This window comes from Lepus europaeus, chromosome 3, assembly GCF_033115175.1.
Source record: "Lepus europaeus isolate LE1 chromosome 3, mLepTim1.pri, whole genome shotgun sequence".
NCBI lineage: Eukaryota > Metazoa > Chordata > Mammalia > Lagomorpha > Leporidae > Lepus > Lepus europaeus.
The window spans coordinates 131,849,017-131,869,133 of NC_084829.1; the positions used below are offsets into that span (position 1 = coordinate 131,849,017).

Here is a 20,117-nt window from a genome sequence, read left to right on the forward strand (position 1 = left end):
CTCCTTATTCCTGCACCATTTTGCATCACCAACAACAACCATGTACAAAAGTTGCAATTTCTCCACATCCCCATCAACATTCGTCTTTTTAAAAACAAAACATATCTTAACAGATATAAAGTTGATATCTCATTTTGGCCTAGATTTGCATTTCCCTGATGATTAATAACATTGAACATCTTTTAAATACCTATTGGATATCCGCATGTGTTTTTTAACAGATATGTTTTTAAGTCCTTGGCCATGTTTTAATAGAAGTGTTTGTATTTTGCTATTGCATGCAGGAGTTCATTACTTACTTGGGATATTAACCCCTTGTCAGATTTACAATTTACAAATATTTTCTCCTTGCCTTTTTATTTTATTGATTGTTTCTTTGGCTGTACAAAATCTTTTTAGCTTCATATAGTCCCATTTAACTGTTTTTGCTTTTGTTGCTTGTGCTTTGGATATCATAGCCAGGAAATCATTGCCTAGCTTGATGTCATGAAATTTTCCCTCTATGCTTCCTTCTAGGCATTTTACTGTTTTAGCTCTTAGTTAAATCTGTAACCGAATTTGAGCTTTTTTGTTGTGGTGGTGGTGTACTATAAGGGTTCAAGTTTATTCTTCTGCTTATGGGCATCTAGTTTTCTAACACCATTTCTTGAAGAGACTGTCCTTTTTGAAACCCTTGTTGAGGATCAGTTGACTTACACTGATTTATGTCTGGGTTTTGTATTCTGTCCCATTGGTCTTTATGACTGTACCATCCTGTTTTAGTTACTGTATATTTTCAAGTCAGGAAGTATGATGCCCCCAGCTTTGTTCTTTTTCAAGAGTATTTTAGCTATTCAGGGTCATCTGTGGTTCCATATGTTTTTTTTTCTATTTCTATAAAAATGCCATTGATATGTTGATAGCAGCTGCATTGAATCTGAAAATGACTTTGGGTAGTATGAACAGTTTCGACAATAGTAAGTCTTTAGCTCATAAGAATTAGATGTTTTTTAATTTGTTTACATCTTCTTTAACTTCTTTGCCCAATACTTTACTGTTGTTACTATTAAGTCTTTTGCTTCATAATATTTATTTCTAAATACTTTATTCTTTTTTATGCTATTATAAATGAGATTTTTCCTAATTTAATTTTCAAATGGTTCCTAATTTAATTTTCAGATGGTTCTATAGTACATAGGAATGTAACTGATTTTTCTGTGTTGATTTTGTAACCTGTAACTTTACTGAATTTATTAGTTCTAGTAGTTTTGGGGGAATCTTTGGTGTTTTCTATATATGATAATATGTTTTCCGCATAGAGGGACAATCTTCCTTCTTCTCTTATTTGAGTGTCTTTCGTTTATTTTTCTTACCTAATTATTATCACTAAGACTTCCAGTAATATACCAAAAAGAAGTGAGCAGCATCCTTTTCTTGATCCTGATCTTTGTGGAAAGAGCTTTCTAATTGTAATCATTGGGCAGTATCTTAGCTGTGAGATTATCATATACAATCTTTATTGTATTGAAGTAGTTTTTTTCTAGTCCTAATTTTGTGAGAGTTTTTATCATGAAAATTTTTTATGATCTTTGCCATGAATGAAAGGTTTTCTACATTCGTTGGGATTATTATGTGATTTTTATCCTTCATTCTGTTAATGAGCTATAATCACATTAATGGATTGTCCTATGTTGAACCATCCTTAAACAAGGACATATATCACTTGGCCATGGTATGTAAACTTTCTAATGTGTTGTTTAATTTTGTTTGCTAATATTTTGTTGAAGATTTTTACAACTATCTTTATAAGAGATATTGGTCTGCTATTTTCTTATAGTATCTGTTTTGCTTTCATATCAGGGTAATGCTGTCCTCACTGGTGAGGGAAAGAGTTGGACCACATATCCAATGTCCTAACAGGGAGTTCCCAAAGGACTGTGTTCCCAGTTTTTTTGGAAGAATTTGAGAAAAGTTGTCATTAGTTGTTTAAGTATTTGGTGGAATTTGCGATGAAGCAATCTGTTCCTAAACTTTTCTTTGTTGAAATGTTTTTGACTGCTGATTCAGTCTCCTTGCTAGTTATAAGTTTTCTACACATTTTCTATTGTTTAGTCTGGGTAGGCAATATGCTTCCAGGAATTTATCCATTTCTCTTAAATTATACAATTTATTGGAACATAATTGTTCATAGTAGTCTTATATGATCCTAACAAAGTAACTATTAATTTATTAATTTTTTTTTATTTTTTATGATTCATTCGTTCTTCTTTTTTTTTTTAAACTTTTATTTAATGAATATAAATTTCCAGTGTACAGCTTATGGATTACAATGGCTTCCCCCTCCCACAACTTCCCTCCCACCCGCAACCCTCCCCTCTCCCGCTCCCTCTCCCCTTCCATTTGCATCAAGATTCATTTTCAATTCTCTTTATATACAGAAGATCAATTTAGTATAAAGATTTCAACAGTTTGCACCCACATAGAAACACGAAGTGAAACATACTGTTGGAGTACTAGTTATAGCATTAAATCACAATGTACAGCACATTAAGGACAGAGATCCTGCATGAGGAGCAACTGCACAGTGGCTCCTGTTGTTGACCCAACAAATTGACACTCTAATTTATTAATTTTATAATGTTAATTAAAATAATTGTTAGAGAAAAGTCCACTGTTGTTTTGTTTCGCTTGTAGTTCTTTTTACCCCCTTTTCCTCTCTTGCTGTCTTCCTTGATGTTTCATTTTTTATTAGAATGATTTGCTGTTTTTTAAAAAGATTTATTTATTTTATTTGAAAGGCAGAGTTACAGAGAGGCAGAGGCAGAGGCTTCCATTTGCTGATTCATTCCCCAGATGGCCGCCAGGCCATAGCTGTGCCAATCCAAAGCCAGGAGTCAGGAGCTTTCTCCGGGCTTTCCCATGTGGGTGCAGGTGCCCACGGACTTGCACCATCCTCCACTGCTTTCCCAGGCCGTAGCAGAGAGAAGGATGGGAAGTGGAGCAGCCGGGGCTCAAACAGGCACCCCGTATGGGATGCCAGCATTTCAGCCGGCCCTGAATGATGTGCTTTGATTCCTTTCTCTTTTTATTTTATTTCTATTGTTTTTGCATAAAATATATTTTCCCTATAACAGTTTATTTTAAGCTGGTAACAACTTAATTTCAATTTCATAGAAAATTCAATACTTTTACTTCTTTCCTCAATGCAGTTATTAATGTCACAGTTTACATCTATATTGTGTATCCATTAACATAGGATTTAGTTATAGTTATTTCTAATACTCTTGCCTTTTAACTTTTGTACTAGAATTAAAAGTGATTTTCCTGCCACCATTATAATAAAACAATGTTCTGTAATTGTCTATGTGTTTACCTTTGCCAATAATTTTTATACTTTCTTATGTAATTTCTTATTTACTGCTGTATAGTATATTTTGTTTCAAACACAAGTTGAAGAATTGCCTTTAGCATTTCTTCCAAGGCAAGAAGATGGTGATGAATTTCCTCAGCTTTTGTCTGTCTAGGAAAGTCTTTCTCCTTTAAAAAATTTACTATGTCCTTTTTTGAAGGACAGTTTTCTGGGTAGAGTATTCTTGGTTGGCAGGATATTTTTTTTCTTTCAATATTTTTTATAGATCATCCTACTCCCTTCTGGCTTGCAGGGTTTCTGTTGAAAAATTAGCAGGTAGTTTTATAGAGTTCTCTTTGTATGTTCAAAATTGCTTTTCTTTTGCAGCTTTCAAAATTATCTCCGTCATTGATTTTTGACAAATTGATTATAATGTGTCTTGGTGTGGATTTCTTTAGGCTCATTGTATTTGGGTTCCCTTGGGGATTTTAAGTTATTATTTCTTTGAATTCACTTTCTGGTTCTTTCTCTTTCTCATCTCATTCAGAAAATTCCTTACAGCATATATTGGCCCCATGCATCTTTTAATCTTTATTTACTCATTTTTATTCTTTTTTCTTTTCCTTCTTCTGCCTGAATGATTTCCAATGACCTGTCTTTGGATTTCCAGCTCATGTCTTCTGCTTGATCTGGTCTGCTGTTTAATTCTTCTCATGAATTTTTCAGTTCAGTTATTATATTCTTCTGTTTCGTGATTTCTTTTCAGTGCTTTTTTTTTATATTGTCTCTTTGTTGTAGGTTTTATTTTGCATGTACATTGTTCTCCTGACCTCAGTGAGTATCTTTATGATGATTGTTTTGAATTGTCTCTTGGATAAATCATGTATCTCTGTTTCATTAGGGCTAGTTTCTGAAGATTTATCTTATTTCTTTGTTTAGAGCATATATTCCTCTTTCTTAATTTTTCTTTACTCTCTGTGTTGGCATCTGAGCATAAAACAAAATAACCGTCTCTCTAGCTTCATTGCTGGAACTTCTAAAGGAGAAACCCTCACCAGTCAGCCTGGTCAAAGGTTCTGAAGGCTCCTCAAAATTCCATGCTAGGCCAACCTTCTTTTGTTGTTCCAAGCACCCCCACTAGGTGTCAAGAGCAAGTTAGTTTTCCCAAGTGCTTTGGGATAAGCAAGATTAAAGGCAGCTTCTTAGGAAGTCACCAGAGAAGTCAGATCATTAGATACCATTTACCATTCTTTCTGTCTCCAGGGGTAAGTTGGGGTCTAGGTGTTCTATTAAACCTCTTTTCTCTGTGCTGAGTGTAGGGAGGGGCTGAGGTGACTATCTCGCTGGATCAAATCACTGCCTCTGTTCTGTCTGGCTCCCAGATGACCAGAGTATTCCACATCCTGTTAGTGTGCCAAAACAGGCAAGTCAGAAACCAGTCCTTTGGGAACTCCCTGTTGGGACACTGGATATGTGGTCCAACTCTTTCCCTCACCAGTGAGAAACTGAGAGCTGAGATTCATCACCTGCTGAGCAGAGAGGTGCTGTGGTTATGCCTGCATGCCAGGCAAACCTCCTCTTTGTTCTGTGTAGTCCCCAGGCTACCAGTGTATACTGGATCCCATCACCTCTCCAAGACAGGTGAGATTGAAATCAGTCCTTTGGGTAACACCAAACTTGGGATGTCAGATGTGTGCTCCAATTCTTTACATCCTTGGGGAGAACCTGAGAGCTGGGGCTTTCCTCCTGATAATTTAGTGCTGTGCCACAACCCACTCCTAGATTACAGTGAAAGCAGGTTTTCCTCTTCTTACCAGTTTTTGATGTAGCTGGTTTCACACTTGCTTCATATTTAGGAGCCTCCTAAGTAGTTCCTGGATTCTACTCAGAGGAAATTGATTGATTTCTATTGAATGGTTGTGTCTTCGATGGGAAGAAGAGTCCAAGGCTTCCTATTTGAACATCTTTCTGACATCAGTCCTGGCTGTCTTTCATCCTTTCTCCTCTATGTGCCCAGGATTTGGAATGCTTACCTGAAACTACTGGGAAGAGAGCAGTTGCAGAGCTTATTAATCTTGATTTTGTTGAGTGATGGTGATGTCACAAGCCAACCAGGTAGCTAGTCTTTGCAGGAGATTGTTCTACTAAATACATGCCAAAGTAAAAGTATTTCAAGCCTGTGAATGTTGCTGAGTAGCTTGCCATCTTTCAGTTTGTAGGAATGTCATAATTAATAGTACTTAATTATGCTTATTCTTATATAAGAATTCCATAAAGAGTACATTATAATTTTGACTTGTATATTCTCTTGGCCACTTTACTTATTCATTAATTTAGTCTTTTGTCCCTCCTTAAAGTTTAAAGTTATTGTAAGCCTAGCTACATTGGCTTATCCCATTTATATTTTTTAGTTTGTTTTTGTTTGGTACCTTCTTTCTACAAAAGGTTTATTTTTAAATAATATTAAAGTATATAGTAAAAACAAACAAAACCTCTTTATTGGTCTTCCTACATTTCCTTGACAGAAGCAATTGTTCCTATTGGTTTGTTAGGTATTCTTCCAGAAGTATTCTGTTCAGTGGTAATTCAGATTATTAATATCTGCAAGGAACAATGGTAGAAAATCATGTTTCTGTGAGCTGTTCTCTAGTATCTGTGGTTCAGAGGCAAGTGTAGAGAGTCAACAGGTGTGTCCTGTTTAGGACATCATAACTAGGGTGGTGTAATGTTTTCACAATACAGGCAGCTTACTTTGCATTTTATTTTATACCCTGTAGCTTTTGGCATTAATAATTTGAGTTTGCCTTACATATTTCAAGGCAATAAATCAGAAACTGACTTTACATCTCTATTTGTTGTATCATCTTTACCCCACTTACATTCTTTTAATTATGTTACTGAATTAGATCTCATTTCATTTTCTAATCATCTGACACCTTAACAATACTAAATGCGTCATTCCCTGATTCAACGGCAAGATTTATTTATTGCTGGTATTGAGCAAGAAATAAAAGTAAAGATTATTTTCATCTTAAGTTATGGATTATGAGTCAAATTATAGAGCTATTTGCAAAAAGAAGTATATCAGAGTCCTCTGAGTGCTTGTTAACATGTGTATGTTTTTTTGAGTTGTCTTTCCTCCACGTCTACCCCCACCCTCTTCCCATCAGAGGATGCTGTTTAGTGGACTTGAGAAGGAGCCCTAAAAGACTGCGAGCAGGAAATTCCTGGTCATAGTGGAAATACTTAGCAGAGACTGGGAAAGAGACCAATCCCAGCCTATTTGAGAAAACATTCATTGTTTCCAGCTGCAGAGTTTTATTACTTTTTGGACAGCGATCAATTTCACTTTTTTTTTTCCATCTCAATAGAATCTATAATGGAGATGTTTTCTGTTAGGATTAGAGGCAATGGGATTTTGTATGGAAAATTTCTTGTATTTCACTGCTGCAAAGGAAATAGTTGTGCTCCAGTGGCTCTGACCTCTAAATGGGTTACTGTGCAGATTGAAAACAACAGAACAATGAAAGCAAAATTAATGCCATACTTTGTGAAAAACAGATTCACGGAAACTTCGACGATAAAATGGAAACCAAATTAAAAGTAATGTGCAGTAAAGTTAGCCCATTTTGTAGACATGACTATATGACATTGATGTATGTAGCTATACAAGTTATTTTGGGCTAGATGTATTTATTATTCTGGACCCTTTCCTATAGAAAATCTCAGCTGAGATGCAAATGCTTTAGACATTGTTTTTATAGTGACCAGATTTGGAAAGAGGGAAGCAGCAGAAGCAGACAAAACTGGCCGTGTCTAATTTAGGGTATCTTTAGCTCAGCTCAGCAGTCAGGAAGCTGTAGAATGTAGGCTAAAATCCTGCACACTCTGTTTTTGTATTGCCTGCCCTTTACTAAGAATTGCTTTATATTTTTAAATGATTGCTTTCCAAAAAAAAAATCTTTTTGTAACATGTAAACATTATATGAAATTCAAGTTTCAATGTCCACAAATAAAGTTTTATTGGAGCACAGCCATGCTCACCTGTTTACACGTTATCTATGGATACTCTAGGGCCTCAAAGGCAGAGTTGAGCTGTTCCAACAGAGACTGTAGAGTCTGTGGCCTTTTATTATGCGGCTATGTACAGGAAAATTTTATGGATCTAGAATTAGTTTACTCTTTTCCTAAAAACGGACATGTCTTGAAATAGAGGAAACTTAGGGGTCAGAATATCAACTTCTTTCCATCTCTGATCCACATTCTAGTCCTCTGCTTTTCTGAGAAATTTTCATGTTTAGACTTTTCATTACACAACAAACTTCTAAGAAAAATAACGTCCTGATTTCTCCCCAAACTTTGTTGCAGAAACATGTGGAATTCATTCAAAATACATGAGGCCTGTGTATCCTACCAAAACCTTTCCAAATCATTATACCATTGTTACGGTAAGTACTTGGCCCAGTGGCAAGACTGTCAGGAGTTGGCAGGAACTGGCTGAGCCCAGTGCATCATGGTTCACAAGCACATGTGGCGATAGCTCGGCTTAATTCAGGCGGGGAAGGAGGGGCTGTAACTGAGGACAATGGAGTGCTGTGGGACATTAACTATGAAAGAGTGTTCCAGCATTAGCTACATTCAGCTTTGTGAAAGGCCAGGAGATCCTCTTTGATGTGAACCATTCTTTGGTTTTTGATTGTCCTTTCCCTAGCTCAAGGTCTGCTGGGGACAGTAGGCTATATGAGTACATGAGGACAACCACTTTGATGTGGGAATGTTGTTCTCTCCCAGTATTTCATTATGATGAAGTTGATAAAGAGTTCTGCCTCACAAGTGTAATGGCTTGACCTCTACAGAAAAGGAGCTAAATCAAGAGAATTCTCCTCGATGTATGAAAAGATGTAGGTGGAATGACTAAAGTGAACTCAAAGAAACACTAAGTCATTTAACATACATAGATTTAAAATGCATTTTAAGAGTTCGCTTCAGCCTTTATCACCAAAGGATATTTGTATCTTTACTAATTTGTATTTTATTATTCAATCACTATGGCACAGTAACAAAACATTTGATTTTATTCCTTAAATATTATGTTTGTATATATATCCTCATTATTTGGGATTTACCTTCTTACTAAAATTTATTTGTGGGGCCAGTGTTTGGCTTAGTGGTTAAAACCCTGTCTGGGATGCCTGTATCCCATACCAAAATGCCTGAGTATGAGTCCCAGATCCAATTCCAATTCCAGCTTCCTACTCATGTTGACCCTGGGAGGCAGCAGGTGATGGTTCAGGTACTTGGGTCCCTGCCACTGACATGGGAAACTGAGATGGACTTTCCAATTCAGGACTTTGACTTGGCTCAGGCCTGGCTGTTGAAGGCATTTAGGAGTGAAATAGCTGAGGGGAGATCTATGCCTCTCAGTCTCTCTCTCTCCCTTCCTACTTCCCCCACCCATTTTAAAAATGGTTGTTACCCACAAATCAGTAAATGTAGTGCATTCATGGTTATTTAAAGACATGTACAAAGCAGCAATATACACAAGCCCAAAAGAAGTTTGGCAAGATGACACCGTGCATTCTAATTTTAACTGTCATACTAACAACAAATGTCATCTTTGCAGCCCATTGTGTATTTAATGCCATGCTTTTCATGTCTGTGATTTTGTTGATGATTTTGATGTTAACAATGGCCCCCAAATATAGAGTTAGAGTGATGTCTGGTGTTCCTTAGAGCAAGAAGGCTGTGTTAGGTAAACTTGAATCACAAATTATGGTTATCCAAAAATATCTATTAAATAATACATCCTGGGGTCAGCTCTGTGGCGCAGCTGGTTAAAGCCCTGGTCTGCAGTGTTGGCATCCCATATGAGTGCTGGCTCAAGACCCGGCTGCTCCACTTATAATCCAGCTCTCTGTTATGGCTTGGGAAAGCAGTAGAAAATGGCCCAAGTCCTTGAGCCCCTGCACCCATGTAGGTGACCCGGAAAAAGCTCCTGGCTTCAGATTGGCATAGCTCCAGCCGTTGCGGCCAATTGGGGAGTCAGCCAGCAGATGGAAGACCTCTTTCTCTCTCTCTCTCTGCCTCTGCCTCTCTCTAACTGTGCCTTTCAAATAAGTGAATAAATCTTTAAAAAAATAATAACACATCTTTAAACTAAAATACACCAGAAACAAGGTTATATATTAATCATTAGATGAAAATGTAGTAGGCAGAGGATATTAGCTTCTGCTATGTACTGATTACATTTTAGCAAATAAGAAAATTTCAAATATAAAATCTGCAAATAATGAGGATATTTCAAATTTAGATAAATTTAGTTATTGCTACATATTAATAAAACAGTAAGATGCAGAATAGTAATCTTGTATTTTCCCAATGAGCAGTGATTCTGTATTCACTAATTCAGTGTTCATGGCAATTTTATAGAACATAACTACAGTGATTAACAAGAATTGACTGCATACATACGTACATAATATTTATAATACATATAATTATGTATGTATACAAATAAGAGATTATACATATTAAGAAGAATCTTCAAAATTTTGTTGAAAATGCATATCCTGAAAAAATTGTGTATGGTTTTCAAGATTTTGCACCAAAAATAAATTCCTCTTTCATTTTCAAAAAGCAGTTTGAAGTAGCCTCATATAAATGCTATTAACTTATATTTTATATAGATATGGATATATCCATATACAAACACATGATCATGTATGAGTATAGTAATGCTCTGAAATGATTTCCTGAAAATCTATCTAAAAGTAGTTACTACTATACCACATATATACCACATAGGATAGGCACTCAAAGAAAATACGTGGGAAGATTGAATGAATAAATGTGATTGGATTAGTGGGTAATGCATGGGTCCACTGAAGGCAGGATGGATTGGGATTGGGCAGGCTGCCTTTTGAAGTGCTGCTAACAGACTTTCAAAGCCAGAATATTTTACACATGAAATCTTCTATCTAGTAAATGTCTTGCTATTATTTCCAATATAACCATTAATTATTAATGTAATATGAGAAAATTTATTAGCAGTTATTAGGCATTCAGGTTTTACATGAGCACCACCAACATAAACCATCAGCCTAATGTCATTCACCTGTTGTTATAGACCTGATATTTGAGTTCAGATCCAAGTATTTTATGTTGAAAGGTATGTGAGTACGTGACATGAGTTATACATCGTATGCTACTTAATTTAAATATACATTTTGCTAATATGTTATTTTATCTTAAATATTTTTTAAAACTATCATTTTAGGGCTTATATCCAGAATCACATGGCATCATTGATAATAACATGTATGATGTAAATCTCAACAAGAACTTTTCACTTTCTTCAGCGGAGAAAAATCAACCAACCTGGTGGCAGGGGCAACCGGTAGGTAGCAGTCTACTTGGAATTGAAAGTAACCACCAGTGCCCAGTGTGACAGTAGATCAGCCTTGACGCCCTGCTTGGAGTTTCACATTATCCATTCAGGTTCTAAAGGCTGGGGTGGGACAGTGTTTCCCCACTATTTATAATTATAATTGAAATGTGTCAAACATTTCTAATTATTCACGCAGAGGGCCTTAGGTTGAAAAGTGGATATTGTACCATAAATGTGTCAATCTGGAAATTACTCAGAAAGATTATCCATTAACTTTTTCTCTAATTCTATTTCACAATCCTTTCAAAAGGAAAGAAGAACTGAATAATTTTACCAATTTAAAAATGACATTTTTCTTACTGATTTACTATGTTTTTAATTTTCAAGGCAGATTTTGGGTCATTATATATGTTAACCACTATAAAGACAAATATTACTTAATTGTAATACATTTTGCAGTTGTTACTCTTTAGTTTCCAGTAAGTTGTAGAAGTTCTACCCCCAAGTAATTTTATTGACTTTCATTTATTCTAAATTTGTTCTTTGTACAGATATGGCTGACAGCAATGTATCAAGGTCTAAAAGCTGGTACCTTCTTTTGGCCGGGATCTGATGTGGCTATAAATCAGACCTTCCCTTCCTTGTATTCACCTTACAACGGGTAATGAGGCACTGTTGTAAATATTTCCCTCTAAGTAGGAATGATTAGAATTTTATTTAATCTTAAGGATGATTCTATTCTTTCAGTTGTTTGAGCCAAAAAAAGTCTTGGAGCCATTGACTCTCCTCTCTTATATCTCTCATTCAGTCTGTCTGTAAATGTTTTTCACTTTTATTCAAAATATGTGCAATGGGGCAGATGTTTGGGCAGCGTTTTAGATGTCAGTTAGGACACCTACATCCCACATCAGAGTACGGGGTTTCATACCCATCTCAGGATCCCAATTCCAGTTCCCTGCCAATGCAGACCCAGAGAGGTAGCAGTTATGGCGCAAATGCCTGGGTTCTTGCCACCATGTGGGAGATCTGCATTGAGTTCTTAGCTCCTGGCTTTGGCCCAGTGAGCACTGGGCCATTGTAGGCATTTGGAAAGTGAAACCAAGCATGTGGGAATCTCTCTCTCTCTTTCTCTCTCTCTAACACACACACACACACACACAGTCAATGCTTGTTGAATGAATAAATTATATATATATATATATATATATATATATGAGAACTCTGTATTACCTCTAGCATTACCACTCTGGTTTGAGCTATCATCTCTTGCCTGTATTATCGTTGTTGCCTCTTTTTACATCTCCCTGCTTTTTTTTTTTTTTTTTACTGCTTATACTGTTATTTTATTTAACCACTTTACATAGTGTATAATGATGAAATGAACTAAGCAAATAATAATAATGATAAGAATTATTGCCTTTCATTTATTTGAATTTAGGGTTTTTTTCTTTTTTGAATTTTATTTAAGTTATACAAGTTTCATTTATTTCATATATAAAGATTTAGGAACATAGTGATACTTCTCACTCTACCCTCCCACCAATGCTCCAATCCTTCTTCCTCCTCCCTCTCCCATTACCACTCTTAATTTTTACGAAGATTTATTTTCAGTTTACTCAATAATATATTCTCATTTCACTAGCCAGAAAGATTCCTTTAAAATGCAGATCTGATAATGGCACTCTTTCATATCAAAAACTTCAGTGGTTCCCTGTGCCACTCAGAGTAAAAGCCTATAAGCCTTGTGCAAGGTGACCCCTGCCATCCTCCTGCCTGTCACACGTGCTCTCCTTCCCTTCCCTGTTGCTCACTCCAACTTCCTCAGTGGGCCTCATCACACCAAGCTTGTGTGTGGTTGTTTCCTGTGCATTGGTTATTTCCTGTTTGAGAAGAATCCCCGAAAGTGGGCTCTGAATGCCCACTCATTCACCTCCTTCAGGCTGCTGCTCCAAACTTACCTCCTCAGTATTGTCTTAGCCCATCACACTGAGACTGAAAATTTCAAACCAGACTCATCCCAATTTTTCAGGGCCCCTTCCTGTGAGTTTTTCTTCTTTTTATAGGATTCATCACCTTTTCATACACTGTGCCATTTATTTGTATATTGTCCCTTTTGTTGCTTGTCTTCCCACACTGGAACGTAGTCTTTGATTTTCTCTCTGATAAATTCTGTTACAAATGGACTGATAGTGTCTAGGGAGAGGTGCTTAATAGATATAAATTCATAAATGAATAAAAATCAATAGATTGAACAGATCATAATCATTGGCTTTTTATTTTAATTTGGGGAAAACTGAAGGAGAGAAAGGTAAGGAGGAAACAAAGAAATATTCATTTAATTTGTAACATAGTAAGTATGTCTATAAGTACTAACAATATGATTCCCTTTGAGTAATACTGGAGCCCTTTAAGTATTTTGATCCTACAGGAAGCAAAACAAACATCTGAAGATATTAACCTACCTTCCTGAACAGGAATGTAATGGAATTCTTTTTTATTGAATTGATTTTTGAGAATTATTTTTTCTCTGCCTCTTTAGAAGCATCCCATATGAGAAGAGGGTCACTACATTGTTGGAATGGTTGGACTTGCCCAAAGCTGAAAGGTAATTTGTAATGCCAGAGCAGTGCTATCTTAGAGGGATAGATGTTGCTAAAAAAATGAAATCATCTCCTTACTTTCAATGACCATTTCTGAGAAATGGCATTACCTTTTATGGGCACTTTTCAAAACTTATTTCTGAAACCTGATGACTCTGTTCCTGGGACATGGTTGATGCTATTGAACAATAGAGATGGAGCCAGCACCAGAAGGGAGAGGCACCAGGAAGTAGAGGAGAGCTGAAACTGGATCTGACACTCTGCTGTTAGAATTGACCAAGCCACAGGTGTTCACCCAAAGCCATGGCACCAGGCTGGAGTTGGAGCTTCCTTGAAGGGTGCTATGAAAGCAGTGCCTCAGAATCTAGATACTGAGAAAGAACTGCGTGTGGCAACAAAAAGTCAGAGACCAAGAAATGTAGAGGCCCAGGGCATACCAAGAGAGGTCCTAGCTTCAAGAACAAGACAGATTTTCTCAGCTAAGGCATACCAATGCTTATATCTAGCATGGTCTTGTTTATTTCCTATTGCAAGAGCTAGCCCTGCTGAGACCAACTGGAACATCTGGGCCTGGAGGAAGACAAGGAAGCCAGCGAGAAGGAGAGGGCAGCAGCCAGCAAGTTCAAGATCTACCAAATCTTCAAGTCCAGCTTTTAATTTATTCCAAATTGATAATATTTTTCTCCGCTTTAATTTTCACTCTAGACCTGATTTTTATACCATCTATGTGGAACAGCCTGATTCTGCGGGACACAATAATGGGCCAGTCAGTGCCGCAGTAAGTTTTATTCTAAATGCAAATCTGTCTAATCCTAACCCACAAATAAAATGATATTCTTTCATTTTTATTGATCCCAAAGATATTTGATATTTACAAGGGAAGATAAAATTAATTATAAGTCTAAAAAGATTGTCTACCATATTAGCCACAAAATAGTTAAAATTTTAGAAAGAACAGCTACCTTTTGACCACATCTTACTTCATTTGATAAATACTTATTAAAGACTTAGACATGGCACTGTTATTTCACATTGTGAAAGCAAGGTTAGCTACTGAACATGCCAGACTGATGTGGTAATGTGGTGGGTGCATTTTAAGCTAGGTCACCTGAAAAATCCATTGTGCTACACTCAATTGCCCACTCACCCATGGCTCCATGCATAAGTTCCTTATCATTGGGCTTCGTGTATTATTACCTCAAGTAGAGTTGTTCTCCTCTTAGGCTCCCACTATCTTTGAGATGAACCCTCTAACACTGGTCTCTTCATTAGCTAGAGCACTTTGTTATGATTTTGCTACATATAGCCCTCAAATAGCTATTTTTAATATATAGGCCAGCACCATGGCTCACTAGACTAATCTTCCGCCTGTGTCGCTAGCACCCCGGGGTTCTACTCCCAGTTGGGGTGCCGGATCCTGTCCCGGTTGCTCCTCTTCCAGGCCAGCTCTCTGCTGTGGCCTGGGAAGGCAGTGGAAGATGGCCCAAGTGCTTGGGCCCTGCACCCGCATGGTAGACCAGGATAAGCACCTGGCTCCTGGCTTCGGATCAGCACAGTGTGCCAGCCGCAGCAGCCATTGGGGAGTGAACCAACAGAAAAAGGAAGACTTTTCTCTCTGTCTCTCTCTCTCACTGTCCACTCTGCCTGTCAAAAAAATAATAAAATAAATAAATAAATAAATAAGATGGCCTAAATCCTTGGCCCCTGCACGCATGTGAGAGATCTGGAAGAAGATCCTGGCTCCTGGCTTCAGGTTGGCACAGCTCTGGCCATTGTGCCCATCTGGGGAGTGAACCAGTGGTGGATGGAAGACCTCTCTCTCTCTCTCTCTCTCTCTCTCTCTCTCTCTCTATCTCTCTGCCTCAACCTCTCTGTAACTCTCCCTTTCAAATTAATTAATTAATTAAAAAGAAACAAAGCAAAGCCAATAACTCCTTAAAAGCAAATTTGTTCTAATGAATTTCTTGCATTGAAGAAGGATTAGTCCCCAAAATGTCCTAACTGGTTATTAGTAACTTTCATTAATGGCTTCTATACGTCAGTAAAATTCAGCTGTTATTTTTTTACTGGCAGATTATTAAATCTTAGAATGAAAATCTAGGAAGAGAAATTCAGTTCAGAAAAGAAAACTGAAACTAAGAACAAGTTAACTTGCATGTTGGTGATGCTCAGGGGCACACTGGGAAGGTCTGGGAGCACTTGGGAATTCCACCGCGGGCCAGCCTGTGAGGGAGACTAGGTCAGGAAGGATGCCGTGCGCCTTGCAGAGCGTGTTGCAGTAATTCTGCACAGAGCACTCAGCTAGCTGGGCTCTCTGCAACCTGGAATTCAGTTTTGCAAAGAGGGGCTTCTGAATCCAAAGAGCAATTGTCCACTGAGGATCCCATCAGTCAACTCCTGGTACCAGACTTGATTATAATGTTTCCACAGTGCGTACTGTGAAAATCAGTGATCACAATTACCTGTTTAAAAACAAAAGGGAGGGGAGACAGTGCGGCGCTTTGGCTTACTGGGAAGAGCCATCACCTTTGACAACGGCAACCCATATGGGTGCCCGTTTGATTCCCGGCTGCTCCACTTCCAATCCAGCTCCCTGCTAATGGCGTAGGAAAAGCAGTGGAAGATGGTCCAAATGCTTGGGCCCCTATTCAGCCCTGGATATTGTGGCCATCTGGGGAGTGAACCAGCAGATGGAAGATCCCTCCTTCTCTGTCTCTCCCTCTCTCTCTATAACTCTTAGAAATAAATCTTTAAAAAATAAATAAAATGAAAAAAAAAAAACAGCTCAGTTTTCTAATACACTATCCTAACAGAACTTGGTTTTCACCACAGCTGCAAATGTTTCTATTCCTGTTCCACATGTAACGATCTGAAAAGCTGCTCACTCCTTGCTCCTTACTGAGCTATCTAGTGTCTTTCCTCTGGATGGACTGGCATTGGATGCTGGCATCCAGTCACTTCATATTCTTCTATGTGTTCTTCATGGAAGTCTCTAGATTGGGGACACCTGCAGGAGGCAGACACATATACGGATGGTTTCACAACTTTGGAGAGTCCAATGATAGCAGTGTGTCAGCGTGCTTGGAGACAGAAAAGAAGAGGCCATCTGTGTGACTGGGAGGAGTGGGTGGGATGACTGTGTGGAAGTGGACAATATGCCATGGCAGGGGTGGAAACTGTGACTCCCACTGCCAAACCAGAGTGCATGGTTGGCTTAAGATTGTCAAGAAAGTACCACAGAGTTGATGACAAATCTGGCAGTGGATACAGCGTGGTTTGAGTTTAAGTCCTGCAATGTCTGTTACTACCTATGGGACCATGAACATGATACTCACCTTCTTTATATATCAAGTTTCTTGGCCTTTACAACTGGAAGTTCCAATAGCTCCATCCACAAATGTTGACTGTGAGGATTGAATGAAAAAAAATTCACTAAAGTTCTTAATGCTTCCTGGCTTGTGAAATTCTTTCTCAAAAAAAAAAAAAAAAGGCAATCAGTGTTATAGTATTATGAGATACTGAACATTTTTTTCCCAATCCATTTATATTACACTTACTAAAAAAAAAAAATGCTGAAAAGTTATGCCAGTGAAATCTGCTTAAACCTTGTCAGTTCAATATACTAATAAAGTATAGAAGAATTTAAGAACTCAAGAGTATAAGCGTTAAATAAAAATGAATTCTCATTCTGCTATTCAGAGATAGCCACTGTTAATAGCACTTAGAAACATTTCTTTTTAGTTTTCTATGCATGTGTGTTTACTAAGAAAAGATAATTTGCTTAAAAACAAGGTCAGTACAATGTATGAATGTGTATACACCACAGTTTTTCTATGTTTAACATTGTATACTGAACATTTTCTTATGCCAATGTTTTTTTTTTTTTGGGTCTTTTTTTTTTTTTTTTTTTTTTTGGACAGGCAGAGTGGATAGTGAGAGAGAGAGAGACAGAGAGAAAGGTCTTCCTTTTTGCCGTTGGTTCACCCTCCAATGGCCGCTGCGGCCGGCTTGTTGCGCTGATCCGAAGCCAGGAGCCAGGTGCTTCCTCCTGGTCTCCCATGGGGTGCAGGGCCCAAGGACTTGGGCCATCCTCCACTGCCTTCCCGGGCCATAGCAGAGAGCTGGCCTGGAAGAGGGGCAACCGGGATAGAATCCGGTGCCCCAACCGGGACTAGAACCCGGTGTGCCGGCGCCACAAGGCGGAGGATTAGCCTGTTAAGCCACGGCGCCGGCCAAGCCAATGTTCTTTTAAAAGCGGTTTGTATGAGTATAATTTCTTAAGGATGTGCTATAATTTATTTTTCCTAGAATTTAAATAATAAATTAATAATGCAACAATGCATATCTTTATATATAAATCAGATGGCTAGAAGTAGAATTATTAGGTGTCAGAGCATGACCCTTTTTAGCCCTCTTGTAACTCATTGTCACATGATCCTCCAGATGTGTAACACTTAGATTCTCTTTGAAGTGTCTGTGAACCATTCTTTCTAACCTCAGGCATACATAATCATGGAAACATTTACAGTTTAATAGTGTTTGTTGACATTCAACATTGTTTTACATATCTACTGACCAATAGTCTATTTTCCTTTGTAGGGAATACTAGGAAAAACAAAATTGCTTTGTTTATAGATTTAGGGAATTGGTATTTGATAAATGTAGTAGCATTGAGTACTGGGTTCTGATGTTCTAAAAAGTCATCAATTTCAGAGAAGGAAAAATATTAAATTTTTACTTTATGAGATAACTAAAATAATTAGTGAAGACAAATCTTAACTTCATTTTTTTAGGTAATCCAAGCCTTACAGTCAGTAGATAATGCTTTCGGAATGCTGATGGAAGGCTTAAAACAGCGGAACTTACACAACTGTGTGAATATAATCGTTTTGGCTGACCATGGTATGCATTTTTTTAAAAAATCTTATTTTACCTTTGGTTATATGTTATAGCCTCAAGTGTTGCATAAACAAGAATATGTTCAGACCACAAAGCTTTTGAAGAAGTGAAGAAGTTATTTTGTGGTAGACTGCAATGAAAAGAAGATGAATATTTCTAGTTTATCCATATATTTTATTTTCTGTAAAAAAACAGAATGAATAGTACTCAACAGGGTTGCTATTCAAGCTAAAAACTGCATTTTAGGACTTCTTTTTAGTAAGTGATTCCTTCATGTAGGTTGGCAAATTTTTCCAGGATTTAAAAAAAAAATTATTTATTTTGTTTATTTGAGAAAGAGAGAGAGAAAGAGAAAGGGAGAGAGAGAGAGAGAGAAAGAGGGAGAATATCTCCATCTCCTGTTTCAGCCTGCAAATGCCCCTAACAGCTGGAGCTAGGTCAAGCTAAAACCAGAAGACTGTTACTCAATCCAGGTCTCCCACATGGTGGCAGGGACCCAGCTACTTGAGTCATCACCTGCTGCCTCCCAGGATGTGCATCACAGGAAGCTGGGATCAAGATCTGAGCAGACTTGAATCATATGCTCCAGTGTGAAGGGGGCCTCCCAAGCATCATCTTAACCTCTATGCCAAACACCCACTCTCCCTCCTTGTCTGAGTTATGCAAATACAAGAATGTTTAATCGCAGGTCTTGTCTGTAAGTTCCCCACCATCTCACATTTCTACACTAGAGAATAACTGTTTCAGTTAAAGGAAATGAAATAACCGTTTTCTCTCCCCCAGCAGACAGAATGCATTCACACAGTTTTAAAGTACTCATCCATTTCGCAAATATTTTATAAGTGTCTACTCAATGCTGAGTACTCCCCTAGAAACACTGTTGGGAAGTGCACAGAGCAGATGTGGGTCTTCACCAGCCAGGGAGAACAGATCATCTTCTTGAGAATCGTCACAGCTAAGCTCCCACACCTGCAAAAGAACCAGGCACTGGCATGGGCAAGAAAAGAGCCAGTCTGTAGACCTCTGGGTTGTAGCTTGGAACATTAATGAGACACACTGAAATGTATTTTACATTTTTTGAATGGTTCCAAAGCACTGCCCTATTGTTTTAAAACCTAAAGCAAAACATTCACACATCTTTTGTTCAAAGAAATTGGTAAGAATGTTTGACATGACAAATGACAAGCAATTGTTACCATTGATGCACATTCAGTGTTTTTTGTTCCAGGAATGGACCAGACTTCCTGTGACAAGATGGAGTATATGACTGATTATTTTCAACAAATATACTTCTATATGTATGAAGGACCTGCTCCCCGCATCAGGAGTCGTAATATACCTCTTGACTTTTTTAGCTGTAAGTATAAAGACACCTGTATGGAAAACAAATGTGAACTGAAAGTGAATACCCATGGCCCCTGATTCTGAGAGTGTGTAGGGATTACCAGCCCACTGCTTCTGACTTCTAGGGGAGATGACACAGGAACAAATGACACATCCCATGTTGAACTTTACTCACTTTATCAAGTCAATGCTAACAACTAATGTTGTTAAGTCAAAATGCATTCCGTTCTGTTCTCAAATGCTGGAATAATTCTCTGTTCAAAATAACTCTTATTTGACTTTTACCAGATCACAGTTATTACTATATGTGTCAGATTCACCTATGTTGTTCACATTTTTTTGTACTTGTCAAGTATCAATTGTAATGTGATTTACTTTTCTTTTGAAACAGTTAATTCTGAAGAAGTTGTTAGGAACCTCAGTGTAAGTATAATCTCCTTTATACATACATTTAAATTAATGTTATTACCTTAATTTGTATTCTTTATTTCTAAGTCTAAACTACCTGTTATTCATTTTTAAACCCTCTACCAATTATTTTATATGCATATTAGTTGCT

General features: G+C 37.5%; 1 protein-coding gene across 1 annotated transcript in view; it reads left to right on the forward strand.

Annotated features, from left to right (window-relative positions):
- The window catches only part of ENPP3 (ectonucleotide pyrophosphatase/phosphodiesterase 3), an 85,299-nt gene that overhangs the window by 28,474 nt on the left and 36,708 nt on the right, over positions 1 to 20,117 (forward strand). Inside the window, exons 7-14 of the mRNA XM_062187717.1 lie at positions 7,697 to 7,776; positions 10,605 to 10,724; positions 11,267 to 11,376; positions 13,255 to 13,320; positions 14,021 to 14,093; positions 18,109 to 18,217; positions 19,443 to 19,571; positions 19,950 to 19,981. Coding sequence (XP_062043701.1) covers positions 7,697 to 7,776; positions 10,605 to 10,724; positions 11,267 to 11,376; positions 13,255 to 13,320; positions 14,021 to 14,093; positions 18,109 to 18,217; positions 19,443 to 19,571; positions 19,950 to 19,981 — 719 coding nt within the window. The remainder of the gene's footprint in view (positions 1 to 7,696; positions 7,777 to 10,604; positions 10,725 to 11,266; positions 11,377 to 13,254; positions 13,321 to 14,020; positions 14,094 to 18,108; positions 18,218 to 19,442; positions 19,572 to 19,949; positions 19,982 to 20,117) is intronic.